Consider the following 16,586-nt stretch of genomic DNA (forward strand, 5'->3'; position numbering starts at 1 on the left):
GGACCATTCTTATTTCTTTTTTGTTTGTTTTTGAGAAGGGTCTCACTCTCTTGCCCAGCCTGTGGTGCAGTGGTGTGATCATGGCTTAATGTAGCCTCCGACTTCTGGGTTCAAGCAGTCCTTCCATATCGGCCTCCTGAATAGCTGGAACTACAGGTGCATGCCACCATGCCCAGCTAATGTATTTTATTTATTATTTTTAGTAGAGATGGAGTCTTGCTGTGTTTTTCAGACTGGTCTCAATCTCCTGGCCTCAAGTAGTCTTCCCACCTGGACCTCCTAAAGTGTTGGGATTACAGGTGTGAGCCACCGTGCCTGGCCCTACTCTTATTTCTAATCAATATTTTCATATAGGTATTTCAGGAGCCAGCAGAGGAAGAGCGAGATGGCAGAAAAAAGAAGTATCCTAGTCCCCAGAAGACTCGTTCAGAATCTAGTGAACGAAGGTTTGTGTTTATCTTTAATTAGGAAGATATTGATGACTCACTTTTTAGTTGCCTTGCAAGGGATTTTTAATATATATACTAACTCCTCTCTGTAAACTCATTAAAGAAAGTTGTTACCTTTCTTGCTTTCATTCTTTCTGTTTTTTTTTTTTTGTTTGTTTTACTTTCTGTTCCTTTTATAAACAGTCATTATTATGTGTTTTCCCCAAGAGCTCAGGGGTGGGAGCAGTCCCCTTAGAGAATATTAATGAAATGTTCCATTTGGTTAGGGGTGCTCAGTATTAAAATCATCCATGGCATTTTTTATGACAAGTAGTACAACTTGTATATTGAATAATCAACCTAACATCAAAAATTGGTCTTTGTTTAGGAACACTTTGTTTTGAGCCTTTTTTCTTTTCTAGTTCAAATTTTCTGTTTTCCTCTGCTCATCCCTCCCCATACTTTGGATTCACCTCTTTTTTTCATTTCTCCCCACCCATAATTGCAGGAGGGATTTTTTTTTTCTCTGGATATATTTGATTAGAGGAATTATGTGGTAGTTTTGCAACTTTCTAAAAAAGCGTAGATATTATGACTTAAGAATAGTATTATACTATAGATTTGTTTGCAGACTTGGTTTCTATAACCTGCATATGGCTTTTATATCTGTATATTATAGGACACGTGAGAAAAAAAGAGAAGACGGGAAGTGGAGAGACTATGACCGGTACTATGAGCGGAATGAATTGTACCGTGAGAAGTATGACTGGAGAAGAGGCAGGAGTAAGAGTCGGAGTAAAAGCCGAGGCCTGAGTCGTAGTAGAAGCCGAAGTAGGGGGCGCAGCAAAGACCGGGATCCAAATAGGAATGTTGGTGAGTAGATGAGTGTCCCCCTAAAAACTCTGTAGTTGTTTATCTGTCTCTATCACAAGGGTGCAAGAAATTCTCTTAAAGAAAGATGTACGTTTAATATTGTCTAAGCAATATAAAAACCGGAATTGTCTCAAGAAACTCAATATTCATTTTGTTAGAAAACAGAGCTCTATTCTGGGGATGGAATCAAGGGAGTTTGATTAAAAAGGAGCTGTTCAAGTATTGTACATGTCTAGACTTAACTCATTTTGTTTAATACATACAAATGTCCTTTAATCAATAAAGCTATCATGTGAGGGAGAGGGTTGCCTGCTTTTCTTTTTTGTTCATTTGGTTTTCTAAAAGTAATTGATATGCTGGAAGGGTGCTTGAAGTTGATAAAATTAAAAAGATAAAATAAGTAGATTATTGGGATCCCAACCACTCATTTTCTGAGATACAAGTTTGGAAGTCAGTTCTTAGATAACCTTATCAAATATCTGTGGAGAAGCTGACTGTTTTTGTTTTTTTTTTTGTTTTGTTTTGTTTTTTTTTTTGAGACGGGAGTCTCGCTCAGTTGCCAGGGCTGGAGTGAGTGGGCCAGGATCTCAGCTCACTTGCAAGCTCCGCCTTCCCGGCGTTTTACGCCTTCTCCCTGCCTCAGCCTCCGAGTAGCTGGGGACTTACAGGCGCCGCACTCGCCCGGCCAATTTTTTTTATGTATATTTTTAGGTAGAGACGGGTTTCACCATGTTAAGCCAGGATAGTCTCGACTTCTGACCTCGTGATCCACCCGTCTCGGCCTCCCAAAAGTTGCCTGGGATACAGGTTTGAGCACGTTCCCGGGCCGAAGCTGACTTTTTTTAAGTTGTAACTTTTAATGTTTTGATTACTATAAAAGATTGATTTTGTACAAGCTTTGCCCAAGATGTTGTCACATGTTGATTGGCTCTTCCTCGCTTTAGGAATATATATAATAAGAGAGAGCAGTGTGAAATATGGATAGCTAGATAAGTTTAATTCAACATTCTCATGTTTTCTTTCTTTTTTTTACACTTTAAGTTATAGGGTACATGTGCACAACGTGCAGGTTTGTTACATATGTATACATGTGCCATGTTGGTGTGCTGCACCCAACATTTTCATGTTTTCAATGTGAGAAAATAAACATAGTTTAAGAACATGGGCCGGGCGCGGTGGCTCAAGCCTGTAATCCCAGCACTTTGGGAGGCCGAGACGGGCGGATCACGAGGTCAGGAGATCGAGACCATCCTGGCTAACACGGTGAAACCCCGTCTCTACTAAAAAATACAAAAAAACTAGCCGGGTGAGGTGGCGGGCGCCTGTAGTCCCAGCTACTCGGGAGGCTGAGGCAGGAGAATGGCGGTAAACCTGGGAGGCGGAGCTTGCAGTGAGCTGAGATCCGGCCACTGCACTCCAGCCTGGGCGACAGAGCGAGACTCTGTCTCAAAAAAAAAAAGAACATGAAATATCTGATCTCTTTGTTTTCTGTTTTTAATTTTGTCTCTAAACAGAGCACAGGGAAAGATCGAAGTTCAAGAGTGAAAGGAATGACTTGGAGAGTTCCTATGTACCTGTGTCTGCACCACCTCCAAACTCTTCTGAGCAGTATTCCTCTGGGGCACAGTCTATTCCCAGCACTGTTACAGTGATCGCACCTGCTCACCACTCTGAAAACACAACTGAGAGTTGGTCTAATTACTATAACAATCATAGCTCTTCCAATTCTTTTGGTCGAAACCTACCACCAAAGAGGCGATGCAGAGATTATGATGGTAAAAATCAACCCCTTTTCTCATATTGTGTCCAAAAGTACTAGCAAAGCAAACGTTGCATATATTGCATATCTTTTAGTTATAGTTCAGTTTATTTTATTTTATTTATTTATTTATTTTGAGACAGAGACTCGCTCTGTCGCCCAGGATGGAGTGCAGTGGCTCGATCTTGGCTCACTGCAACCTCCGTCTCCTGGGTTCAAGCGATTCTTCTGCCTCAGCCTTCCAAGTAGCCTCTCAAGTAGGTACAAACCCATGGGGAATGCTGTTTAATCTATATTCCTACTCACTTCACTGGCCTGTATTATTTCCAGCAAGTCACACACAGGTACGTGCCACCATGCCTGGCTAACTTTTGTGTTTTTAGTAGAGACAGGGTTTCACCATTTTTGTCAGGCTGATCTCGAACTCCTGACCTCAGGTGATCTGCCCGCCTCAGCCTCCCAATGTGCTGGGATTATAGGTGTGAGCCACTATGCCGTGCCTATAGTCCAAGTTCTGTTAAAAGGGATGAATGGGGAGGAGAATCTCTTTTGCCGTATGCTTATTTACTTGTTTGATTTAATGGTTTGGCTCTCATTGAGAGAATATTTACTTTTTACCCTTTTTTAGATTTTTTGTTTGTTTTCTTGTTCTCATTGTTACTTAAAACACTGTATACCATAGTCTACCATAAAATTTCATAGATGCTAGTAATTGTAATTTTAAAAAATTTTATTTATTTATTTATTTTTGGAGACAGACTTGTTCTGTCCCCCAGGCTAGTGTGCAGTGGCACAATCTTGGCTCACTGTAGCCTCTGCCTGCCAAGTTCAAGCGATTTTCCTGCCTCAGCCTCCCAAGTAGCTGGGATTACAGGCGTGAGCCACCATGCCCGGCTGATTTTTGTATTAGATCAACCATGTTGATCAGGCTTGTCTGGAACTCCTGACCTCAGGTGATCCACCTGCCTCAGCCTCCCAAAGTGCTGAGATTACAGATGTGAGCCACCATGCCTAGCCAGGAATTATCATTTTTTTGAATAGTGTTTGGTGCTGGGAATTTGTAGAAGTTACTTACAAGTTTGATTTGCCAACTTTCCATTTGAATGAATGAATTGGTATGTGTGTATTTCTTTTAAATTTTTATTGTGGAAGTATTTATATATTCATAAAGGCTGACAAAATGATATGCTTAACCCCAGCGTATCTATTACATCATTTAAATAGGCACCAACTCATGGGGAATGTTGTTTTAATGTATACTCCCACTCACTTCTGTGGCCTGTATTATTTCAGGCAAGTCACAGACATCATAATTTTTTTCTGTAAATATAGAATGCATATGTTTTTACATTTTACTTATTTTAAAGTAGGAAATAGAGTCAAATTATAATTCAAGAATTACCTCATTCTCGCCCTAATCTCTCAGCCACAGAGTACTCCTTCCCAAGGCCAATGTAATGTTATCAATTTGTTATCAATGTAATGTTATCAAGGTAATGTTATCAATTTGTTGTTTATCTTTCTTTTTTTTTTTTTTGAGACGGAGTCTCGCTCTGTCGCCCAGGCTGGAGTGCAGTGGCCGGATCTCGGCTCACTGCAAGCTCCGCCTCCCGGGTTCACGCCATTCTCCTGTCTCAGCCTCCCGAGTAGCTGGGACTACAGGCGCCCGCCTCGTCGCCCGGCTAGTTTTTTGTATTTTTTAGTAGAGACGGGGTTTCACCGTATTAGCCAGGATGGTCTCGATCTCCTGACCTCATGATCCGCCCGTCTCGGCCTCCCAAAGTGCTGGGATTACAGGCTTGAGCCACCGCGCCCGGCCCTGTTGTTTATCTTTCTAAACATAGCCTGTGCATACGTACATAAGCAAATACATACACATATTTTCCCCACATTTTTAACATAAATACTAGTATACTACTCATACTTCTGCATAATGTTTTTTCATTTAGCAGTATTTCCTGGCATTCATCCTATGTTAAAACATAAAGAGCTTCCTCAATATTTATTTAGGCTTTTTAGTATTCTTTGTTTTCTCTTTTTTTTTTTTTGAGATGGAGTGTCGCTCTGTCACCAGGCTGGAGTGCAGTACTGTGATCTCAGCTCACTGCAACCTCCACCTCCCAGGTTCAAGCGATTCTCCTGCTTCAGCCTCCTGAGTAGCTGGGACTACAAGTGTGTACCACCACACCCAGCTAATTTTTGTATTTTTAGTAGAGATGGGGTGTCACCATGTTGGTCAGGATGGTCTCAATTTCTTGACCTGGTGATCTGCCTGCCTTGGCCTCCCAAAGTGCTGGTATTACAGGTGTGAGCCACTGCGCCCGGCCCTGCTTCTTAGTATTCTTTATGTACAAATGTGTTTAACTTATTCCTTATTGATGTATGTTTGGGATGTTTCTATTATTTTTCTACTATGAACAGTGCTGCAAATGATAACCTGGTACATAATGTCCACCTGAATATTTAAAAGTTTCAACTTCCAGATACAGCAATAATGGTTGCTTTAGAATAATGTAATGAGAATAGATTGAGAGTAAATAATCTAGATCAATGCCCTTATTCTCCCCTACCCCAAGCCTTGGCTAAGTTGATATTTGCTTAAAATATCTGAGTTTTTATTATGAAAACTTAATTGCAAATGGTTTAGTATAATGGTAGTTGGTAACCTGTTCTTGACTTTTATTTGCTGTCTCAACAAGTCATAGTATCATAGTATAAAAAGTAGAGAGTACATCTGCCTCTACCTCGGGGATATGTGATGCTTAACAGAGTAACATTGAGACTTTGGATTCCTTGGAGAAAACCACTTTGTAAATGAGATTGGTGGGTTTTTCAGGGACATGTTTTATTGTTTTCTGAGCTCTAAGTAGATGATAATAAGATTCCTTTTTTATTTTTTATTCCACAGAAAGAGGATTTTGTGTACTTGGTGACCTTTGTCAGTTTGATCATGGAAATGATCCCCTAGTTGTTGATGAAGTTGCTCTGCCAAGTATGATTCCTTTCCCACCCCCTCCTCCTGGGCTTCCTCCTCCACCACCTCCTGGAATGTTAATGCCTCCAATGCCAGGCCCAGGCCCAGGCCCAGGCCCGGGTCCAGGCCCGGGTCCGGGCCCAGGTCCAGGTCCTGGCCACAGTATGAGACTTCCTGTTCCCCAAGGACATGGTCAGCCTCCACCATCCGTTGTGCTTCCCATACCAAGTAAGTATGTATTCGTTGAATTTTTCTTTCTTTAGTGTTCTATTTAGAAGAACCTCATCCCTTTTAGCTAAATTGTTTAAAGTGTTTGAGAAATAGAGTAATAATATAATTTGGAATATATTCCCATAATTAAGATGCTGTTTTTTTCTTTTTTCCATCCATTATTGCATAGTGTTGTTTGTATTACCACAGTGTAAATTTTGTGTGTAGAGGCCTAACCTGTATTGACCTGCAGTCAAATCTAGTTATCATCTTAAGAAAGCCAGTATTTATTTATTTATTTTATTTAGTTTTCTTTAGAGACAGGGTCTCATTATGTTGGCCAGGTTGGTCTTGAACTCCTGGCCTCAAGCAATCCTCTCCCGCCTTGGCCTCCCGAAGTGCTGGGATTATAGGCATGAGCCACCACGCCTGGCCAAGAAAGCTAGTTTTTAAGATGTCAGAGAAAAAACATGGTAGCAATTTTATGAAATTTTCCGGTCTCTAAAGAAAATCCCTTCAAGAATATTGAAATAATATTAAAAAAAATTTTTTTATTAAGGACATTTTTAGAAGTAGAATAGTATGTGTGCTGCATGTACCATCATCCGGCCTCAATGATGATCAGTATTCTGCTGTTTTGTCTCATTTATTTTCACTTCTCTCCCATACACTTTTTTTGGGTTGGTTTGTTTTTTGCTGGAGTAAGTTCTAAATGTCATGTCACTTCACCAGTATGTACTTCAATATGGATCTCCTTTCTGATAAGGACTTTTGTTTTGTTACTAAAATCAATATGACATTATCACATCCACCAAAATTAGGAGTAAGAAATGTTTTAAAATGGTCATTTAAAAAGCATTATTAACAGTTGCCAACATAGTAGAAATAGAAGTAAGACTAAATTTTTAAAAAGTAATTGAAAAAATTATGGAATGAATTGTTTTCATGTATGCAAAGATATAAAACGTTATCTACTTGAAGACATTTAACATTAAAAGATGGCAAATTAGGCTGGGCATGGTGGCTTATGTCTGTAATCCCAGCACTTTGGAAGGCTGAGGTGGGTGGATCACTTGAACTCCGGAGTTCGAGGCCAGCCTTGGCAACATGGCAAAAACCCTGCCTTTACAAAAAACACGAAAATTAGCCAGGCATGTCGGGGGGTGCATGTAGTCTCTGCTGCTTGGGAGGCTGGGGTGGAAGGATTGTTTGAGCCCAGGAAGTCAAGGATGCAGTGAGCTGTGATGGCCTCACTGCACTGCAGCCTGTATGACAGAGCAAGACCTTGTCCCAAAAAATAAACGAATATGTTTTATTATTAAAGTTGGTAAATGTTTGGAGGGATTTAATGCATATGTTTGGCCTATAGAAACATTTTTTTTTTTAACGTAGCATTTGTGATTTTTTTTTCTTTTCTTTTCTTTTTTTTTTTTTTTTTTTTGAGACAAGATCTCACTCTGTGCCCTAGGCTGGAGTGCAGTGGGGAGATCTTGGCTCACGGCTCACTGCAACCTCTGCCTCCTAGGCTTAAAGGGATCCTTCCACCTTAGCCTCCTGTAGGACTACAGGCGTGTGCCACCATGCCTGGCTAAATTTTTTTGGACGTTTTTGTAGAGTCAGCGTTCACCATGTTCCCCAGGCTGGTCTTGAACTCCTGGTCTCAAGCAGTTTGCTCTTCTCAGCTTCCCAAAGTTCTGTGATTACAGGCGTGAGCCACCGTGCCCAGCCCATATGTGAATATTTAATATAATCACATAAACAGTATAATTGTGAAGCTCAAGCTGAGATTTTATTTCCCAGATAAAGCAACATTGTTTTATATATGGAAATTCTAAAATAAAGAACATTATCTCAATGTGGGAACATATCTATTTAAAAGTTAAATTCAAAAATACCATTTCTCCCAACATTTTGCTGTGAAAAGTTTGAAACAAATAGAAAAGTTGAAGGAATTGTACTTGTGTACTTACCGTCTAGGTTCTACAATTAGCATTTACTGTATTTATGTTAGCACATACCTTTCTGTTTCTCATTTTTACTGTTCATGCTTTTCACAGTATGTTGCAGACATCAGTACACTTAATAAGCATGCTTATCATTAACTTGAATTCTGTAGAACTTTACCATCACCCTAGAAAGTTTCCTGAAGCCTCTTCTCAGCCATTCTCCACCTTCACCCATAGAGGCAACCTGTCCTGCCTTTTTTCACCTTAGATTTGTCTGTTCTAGAACAAGTAATGTTCTTTTAATTAATTATACAACTTGCGGTGCTTAAGCTTGCATATATCAAATTCCTTAATTCTGTTCACAGCCAAATTAGGTATTTTAAATGAGTATCCAAGTTAGTACTAGTATGGTATGTTTTTCTTTATTTTAAGACGAAGTCTTTCTCTGTTGCCCTGGTTGGTGTGCAGTGGCGTGATTTCGACTCACTGCAGCCTCCACCTCCCACGTTCAAGTGATTCTCCTGCCTCAGCTTCCCAAGTAGCTGGGATTACAGGCATGTGCCACCACACCCAGCCTATTTTTGTACTTTTAGTAGAGATGGGGTTTCATCATGTTGGTCAAGCTGGTCTCGAACTTTTGACCTCAAGTGATCTGCCTGCCTGGGCCTACCAAAGTGCTGGAATTACAGGCATGAGCCACCATGCCTGGCCTACGATGGTATTTTTTTTTTTTTTTTTTTTGAGACAGAGTTTTGCTCTTGTTGCCCAGACTGGAGTGCAATGGTGCGATCTCGGCTCACTGCAACCTCCGCCTCCCAGATTCAAGTGATTCTCCTGCCTCAGCCTCCTGAGCAGCTGGAAATTGCAGGCATGTGCCACCACGCCCTGCTAATTTTTTGTATTGTTAGTAGAGACGGGGTTTCTCCATGTTGGTTAGGCTGGTGTTGAACTCCTGACCTTAGGTGATCCGCCTGCCTTGGCCTCCCAAAGTTCTGGATTACAGGTGTAAGCCACTGCTCCTGGCCTAGTACTTGTATTAGGAAATATTAATGCTGTACTTTTCACTTTTTGTTATCTGTATGTAGGACCACCCATAACACAATCAAGCTTGATAAACAGCCGTGACCAGCCTGGGACAAGTGCAGTGCCCAATCTTGCATCAGTGGGAACAAGACTACCTCCTCCTTTGCCCCAGAACCTCCTTTACACAGTTTCAGAACGTAAGTACATGTTGTTTGACTTAAAATTGACAGGGTATAGAAAAGCCAAGTTGTCTCATATCAGTATTATCCTTTAAAAAATTGTAAATAGTTTCTGTTCTTATCGATTCTAAAAATTATATTTGTATTCACAATACAGTTTATCATGTGTTTATGCTGTACAGCCATATTTTAATTTTGTGTGATATGGGAGAGAAAGGCAAGGCTTTCTGTTTTGGAGAATTTTACTCTGCCATGGAGTAGTAACATTTATTCTCTCCTTTTTGTTTTTTTGAGATGGAGTCTCTCTCTGTCACCCAGGCTGGAGTGCAGTGGCGTAGTCTCTGCTCACTGAAACCTCTGCTTTCCAGGTTCAACTGATTCTCTTGCCTCAGCCTCCCAAGTAGCTGGGACAACAGGCACGTGCCACCGTGCCCAGCTAATTTTTGTATTTTTAGTAGAGACGGGGTTTCACCATGTTGGCCAGGCTGGTCTCGAACTCCTGACCTCAGGTGATCTACCTGCCTTGGCCTCCCAAAGTGCTGGGATTACAGGTGTGAATCACCTGTGCCCAGCCTAACGTCAAGTCCTTCTAAAGGAAATTTATTTTGATACTTTTTAAAAAAATTGTTTATCCTATTGATTTTCTAAAATGTAAGATGTATCTCCTAAGAAGTATACAAAAGAGTGGGTTAAATATGCCTAATAATTAACTTGCATACTGAAATGAAGATAGAGAGCATCATTTAAATTGTAATATTCTGTATTTAGGCTGTTTGTGACATTCACATTTGATTGTAATTATACATTTTTCTTGGCCCTGGCACAGTGGCTCATTCCTGTAATCCTAGCACTTTGGGAGGCCGAGGTGGGCAGATCACCTGGGGCTGGGGTTCGAGACCAGTCTTACCAACATGGAGAAACCCCATCTCTACTAAAGATGCAAAATTAGCTGGGCGTGATGGAGCATGCCTGTAGTCCCAGCAACTCAGGAGGCTGAGGCAGGAGAATCGCTTGTACCTGGACGTAGGTTGCAGTGAGCTGAGATCGCACCACTGCACTCCAGCCTGGGTGACAGAGCAAAACTCTGTCTCAGGAAAAAAACAAAACAAACAAACAAAAAAACATTTTTCTTGAATCCTAATTCTCTTTTATTTCTTAGGTGTTTTATTGTTTACTAAAGCTTTAAAAAATTACTTTCTTCAAAACATTTTTTAAAAGGTAGTTGGTTGTTAAAAATGTCAAATTAGAAGTTTTTTTTTTTTTACAAGGCCAGGTAACTTTATGGATATGTTCATCTTTTATGTAACTATGTTTATCATAAGGTTTGTTTTGCATCCTAAACATTTCTGTGTGTGTTTCATGTCTTGGAGAGGCAATTCAACAAACTTGTTAAGCCCAGTTTCAAATCCTGGTTTTATCATTTACTATGTTTGTGACCTTGAGTAAGTTGCTTAGCCTCTCTGTTGCTCAGTTTCCTCTTCTTTAAAATGAGAATAATATTACCTCATTAAGGTTGTTTTGAGGAATAAATTAATACATCTAAAGCATCTAAAAAAGTGCCTAGCCACTAGTAAGCTATAAGGATTCATTAGTATATTATTGTAGTTATTATTGTTTCCTGAAATTTCAAACTCTGAAATCGAACATATTAACTTCTTAAATCTGTACCTTCGACCATCCCTGTTTTTGTCAATGGAATAACACCCACCTAATGTCTAGAATTGAAACCTTCACAAGTCTGTCTTATTGCTTTGCTTTTTTACATCTAGTTAATCAAAGTATCTTTTGTCTTTGAAGTATCCGTTTCTGTTTCTTCTTTGGCCTGTGCCCTCATCCACTCTAGATCACCTCACATTTGGATTGTTACTGCAGCCTACTTCACACCATTATGTTTTATGTTTAACTTCCCTAAGTCATACCACATAATGCTACTGAGCTAGTTTTCCTGAGAAACCCAACCATGAAAGTTCCTTATGAGAACTTTTTGGTGTCTACCATTTCTTTCTGAGCCATCAGTAAACCCCTCTCTAGGGCTTCTAACTCCCTTTTTTTTTGTCTTTTTCTTTTTTTTGAGACAAAGTCTTGCTCTGTTCCTCAGGCTGGAGTGCAGTGATGCAGTCTCAACTCCCTGCAACCTTTGCCTCCCGGGTTCAAGCAATTCTTGTGCCTCAGCCTCCCAAGTAGCTGAGATTACAGGAATGTATCACTATACCCAGCTAATCTTTTTGTATTTTTAGTAGAGACAGGGTTTTGGTGTCAAACTCCTGGCCTCAAGTGATCTGGCCGCCTTGGCCTTGCAAAGTGCTGGGATTACAAGTGTGAGCTGCCACTCCTGGACTTTTTTTTTTTTTTTTTTTTGAGTCAGGGTCTCACTCTGTTCCCCAGGCTGAAGTGCAGTGGTACCATCTTGGCTCACTGCAACCTCAACCTTCCAGGCTAAGTGATCCTCCTACCTCAGCCACCTGAATAGCTGGGGCCACAGGCATGTGCCACCGCACCCGGCTAATTTTAAAAATTTTTTTATAGAAATGGAGTCTCACTATGTTGCTCAGGCTGGTCTCAAATTTCTGGGCTCAAGTTTCTCCCACCTGAACGTCCCAAAGGGTTGGGATTACAGGCATGAGCCACCGTTACTGGCCTTTAACTCTTTCAATAATCTACCTCTTCCTTCTTGGCAATCTTTGTCCACTGTTCTTCAACATGCACCTTCTCTGGTCATGCCAATTATACCCTTTCTGTGCCCATGTCCTGACTCAACTCCCCCCACCCCCATCTTCTTTCCTACCAATATACTCTGTCTTCACCTCTTTCTAGGCCCAAATTCTAAGTATACTTGGAAGACATTATTGCTCTCTTCTTTCTATCTATATCTATCTATCTAGACAGAGTCTCACTTTGTTACCCAGGCTGGAGTGCAGTGGTGAGATCTCAGCTCATTGCAACCTCTGCCTCACAGGTTCAAGTGATGCTTGTGCCTCAGCCTCCAGTTAGCTGGGATTACAGGTGCCCACCACCACACCTGGCTAATTTTTGTATTTTTAGTAGAGATGGGGTTTCACCATGTTGGCAAGGCTGGTCTCGAACTCCTGACCTCAGGTGATCCGCCCGCCTTGGCCTCTCAGAGTGCTGGGATTACAGGCATGAACCTCTGTGCCTGGCCTATTGCTCTGTTTTAAACTCTTACAATACCAAAAAGCGTTTATTACATAATGACATATATGTAGGCCTGCTGTTTGATTTTTTTTTTAATATATGTAAATCTTACATTCAACTGAGCTTCTACAGAACAGAAATCACATTTGATACTTAAGTAATTGTTTTTCCTGTTTCATACTTAGTATCTCTCTCTATTCTGATGGCTATAGTATCTTTTCATAGAACATGTTTGTTACTTATTTTTTAATTATGGGAAATCTCAAATATATATAAAAGTAAAGAGGATGGTATATTGAACTGCGGTGTACCCAGTATAATGAAGTTCTTTGTACTTACCCTTAGTTTCAGCCGTTATCAATTTATAGCGAAGCCTCTTTTATCTATTTCCCCCTGAATCAGCTCTTAATATTGTTTGCCTTTTGGACTTGTAAATATGAAAAAGTGGACTATTTATTCCAGAGTGTGTAGCAGATGGCATATTTTATGCTGTTAAATTTGGTACTATGACTCATGATAAAATTCCATCTTGTTTTAATTTTAAAAAAATCTGGCAATTACCATTTATTTTATATTGTTAAATTTAACATTGTGACTCACTCTATAAATATTCCATTTGGTTTTAATTTTTAAAAATCTGGCAGTTGCCATTTATTTCAGTGACTTAGCTTAATAAATAAATTAATTTGGCAAATATTTATTGAATGTCTACTATGTGTCAGGCATCGTGCCAGACACTAGGGAGCCAAGGTGAATAAGATTAATTAGATCTCATGTCTTTTGAAATCCATTTTTCTGTTTTATTTAAAAGTAAGACTATTTTGTGATATATGAGTAAAGGCCTTTGAGAACTGTATTTCCAAATTATTATTTTTTTTGAGACAGTCTTGCTCTGTTGCCCAGGCTGGAGTGCAGTGGCGCAACCTTCACCCCCCAGGTGAAGGTTGTGCCCCAGCCTCCTGAGTAGTTGGGACTACAGTCGTGGGCCCCAACGCCCAGCTAATTTTTGTATTTTTAGTACAAATAGGGTTTCGCCATGTTGGCCAGGCAAGTCTCAAACTCTTGGCCTCAAGTTATCCGCCTGCCTCAGCTTCCCAAAGTGCTGGGATTATAAGTGTGAGCCACCACGCCCAGCTTGTAAACTCGTTTAAGACTGGTAACATTTCTAAGAAAATTCTTGGGACCAGTACAGTTAGCAGTTTCTTATTTTGCCAGGTTAAGGTCTGTATATGAAAATATCTTACTTTAATTTTAAAATACATTTTAAACTGAAGAAAGGACATAATCTCAGAATAAAGGACAATCTTTTTAAAAATTTATTTAAAAGTTTTGAAATTTTTAGTAGATACAGGTTCTTGCTTTGTTGCCCAGGCTGGTCTCAAACTGTGGGCTCAAGTGATACTCCCGCCTCAGCCTCCCAAAGTGCTGGGATTACAGGTATGAGCCATCACACCCGACCTCAAGGACAATCTTTTAATTAAAAAAAAAAAAACTTTTGTGTGTAGAGGCAGGGTTTTGCTGTCTTGCCCAGGCTGGGTGTCCAAGCAGTTCTCCTGCTTTGGCCTCCCAAAGTGGGTAGGATTATAGGCATGAGCCACTATGCCTGACTCAATCCTTTAATATTTGATTTTATGAAATAACACTACATTTCCCCCCCCATTTTTGTCTTAGACCAATAAAAGGTGATAATTTCCCATTAGCATTTGTGAATTACTGCTTTAGAGGATTGTCTTCTATGCTGCATCAGTGTTGATAAACAGATTTGATTGGTTGGCAACTGAATATTTTGAAAGTTATAAAATATTCTTATTGAACAGAAGTCTGCTATGCAGAGAAATGTGTGGTTTTCTTTCTTGTCAAATCTGGTTCTAAAATTTATGGAGAAATTTTGAAAACTAGTAGAGTTCCTGATAATCTAAACATTAAAAAGGGGGAGATGTGTAGTATAGTTTGTCAGGCATAAGTTCATTTATTTATTTGTTTTTAGACAGAGTCTTGCTCTGTTGCCCACGCTGGAGTGCAGTGGTGCGATCTCAACTCACTGCAGCCTCCGCCTCCTGGTTTCAGGCAATTCTTTTGCTTCAGCCTCCCCAGTAGCTGGGATTACAGGCACACACCACCAAGCCCGGCTAATTTTTTTTTTATTTTTAGTAGAGACAGGGTTTCACCATGTTGGCTAGGCTGGTCCGAAACTCCCGACCTCAGGTGATCCTCCTGACTCAGCCTGCCAAAGTGCTGGGATTACAGGTGTGAGCCACCACTCTTGGCCTCAGTTTTTAATATCCTTCTGTTAACTTTATATTTCTAATAAGTTTTTAATATTTTTCTATTCAGTTGATTTTAAGATAGTTTTTGAGCTGGTGGCTCATGCCTGTAATCCCATCTCTTTGAGAGGCTAAGGCAGGCAGATCACCTGAGGTCAGGAGTTTGAGACCAGCGTGGTCAACATGGTGAAATCACATCTCTACTAAAAATACAAAAATTAGCTGGTTGTGGTGGCAGGCGCCTGTAATTCCAGCTACTGGGGAGGCTGAGGCCAGGGAATCACTTGAACCTGGGAGGCAGTGGTTGCACTGAGCTGAGATTGTGCCATTGCACTCTAGCCTAGGCAACAAGAGCGAAACGCTGTCTCAAAAAAATAAATAAAATAGTTTTAAAAATATTTTTGTGTTTAAGACAGACAATTGAATCCTTCACATTGTTCAAGTTTATTTTTCCAAATACAGGTCAAGCATTCCCTGTCTGAAATGCTCCAAAATTAGAAACTTTTTGAGTGCCAGTATGATGTTGAAAGGAATTACTCATTCAAGCATTTTGGATTTTGGATTTTAAGATTTGTGATGTTCAGCCAGTAACTATAATTCAGAGATTCAAAAATCTGAAAAAGTCTGAAATCTGAAACAGTTCTGGTCTCAAACCTTTTGGATATGGGATACTCAACTCATACTATAATTGGTAATTTCAAAAGATTAGAAGTTTGGTTCAAATAAAGTAAAAAGCTATATGTATGTTTTCAGTGTGTAATGAGAACTTGAGCTATCTTAAAAGTTTAACAAGTTGGGAAAAAGTTTGTTAAGTTATGGATATTTTATTGTCATTAAAATTAATATTAAAATTCACAGCCAGAAAATACAGGTGAAAATGCATATCAAATGGTGTTTAGTTGTACCAATTATGTCAATAAGGACCCAAAGTAAACACAGAAAACGAAATCTGGATTTTGAAGGTAGGAGTTGGAGTCTGCTCAATGTTAGGTACTAGGAATATACAGATAAATAAGAAATGGTCATCCAAGGATCTAAAAATCTAATAGTGGGAAAGAAATAGGTTAAAAAAAATCCACAAAATGAAAATTCATTACACTATATTTTGCTATTACAGCTAAAAAAAAAACCCCAGGTAACAAAGGAACTAATTCTGTGAGAAAAAAAGCATTCATTTAGGCTGCGGTTGTCTCTTGTTTTGGAGAAAGAAAAGTTGGATGTTAAAGTAAGAAATAGAGTTACCTGATTGTAAAACTGAATAGGGTATACACAGTTCCTGGTAAAGGTAATATTGACTGGATGCAGTGGTTTACCCCTGTAATCCCAGCACATTCAAAGGCCAAGGTTGGGAGGATTACTTGAGCCCAGGAGTTCAAGGCTGCAGATAGTGCCATTATACTCTAGTCCGGACAGCAGAGAGAAGTAAGACCCTGTCTTTTAAAAAAAAAAAAAAAAAAAAAATTGGTTATAATTTAGAAAAGACTTTGAAATTTTGTTACTTTTCTTGAGTTAAAATGTCATAGACCCTGTGAAAATAACTTAAATAACTAACTGTATTTGGAATTTTGTGTAAAGACAGCAGTCAACTGTTAAAATCAACTATTTCCTCTGAAATACTTAAAATTTTCCCATGCCCCCGCCCTCTTTATTTCTTTTTGAGACAGAGTCTTGTTGTGCTGCCCAGCTGGAGTGTGGTGGCATCATGGCTCACTGTAGCCTCAACCTTTCAGACTCTGGAAATCCTCCTACCTCAGCCTCCTGAGTAGTTGGGACCACA

The 16,586-nt window shown here is 39.8% G+C and overlaps 1 protein-coding gene across 1 annotated transcript in view; it reads left to right on the plus strand.

Annotated features, from left to right (window-relative positions):
• RBM27 (RNA binding motif protein 27) overlaps positions 1 to 16,586 on the plus strand; it is an 84,148-nt gene that overhangs the window by 26,317 nt on the left and 41,245 nt on the right. Inside the window, exons 4-8 of the mRNA XM_017872123.1 lie at positions 355 to 446; positions 1,108 to 1,301; positions 2,816 to 3,076; positions 5,969 to 6,262; positions 9,276 to 9,410. Of these exons, the coding sequence (XP_017727612.1) occupies positions 355 to 446; positions 1,108 to 1,301; positions 2,816 to 3,076; positions 5,969 to 6,262; positions 9,276 to 9,410 (976 nt within the window). The remainder of the gene's footprint in view (positions 1 to 354; positions 447 to 1,107; positions 1,302 to 2,815; positions 3,077 to 5,968; positions 6,263 to 9,275; positions 9,411 to 16,586) is intronic.

The sequence above is a fragment of the Rhinopithecus bieti genome, unplaced genomic scaffold (genome assembly GCF_001698545.2).
Source record: "Rhinopithecus bieti isolate Rb0 unplaced genomic scaffold, ASM169854v2 scaffold_757, whole genome shotgun sequence".
NCBI lineage: Eukaryota > Metazoa > Chordata > Mammalia > Primates > Cercopithecidae > Rhinopithecus > Rhinopithecus bieti.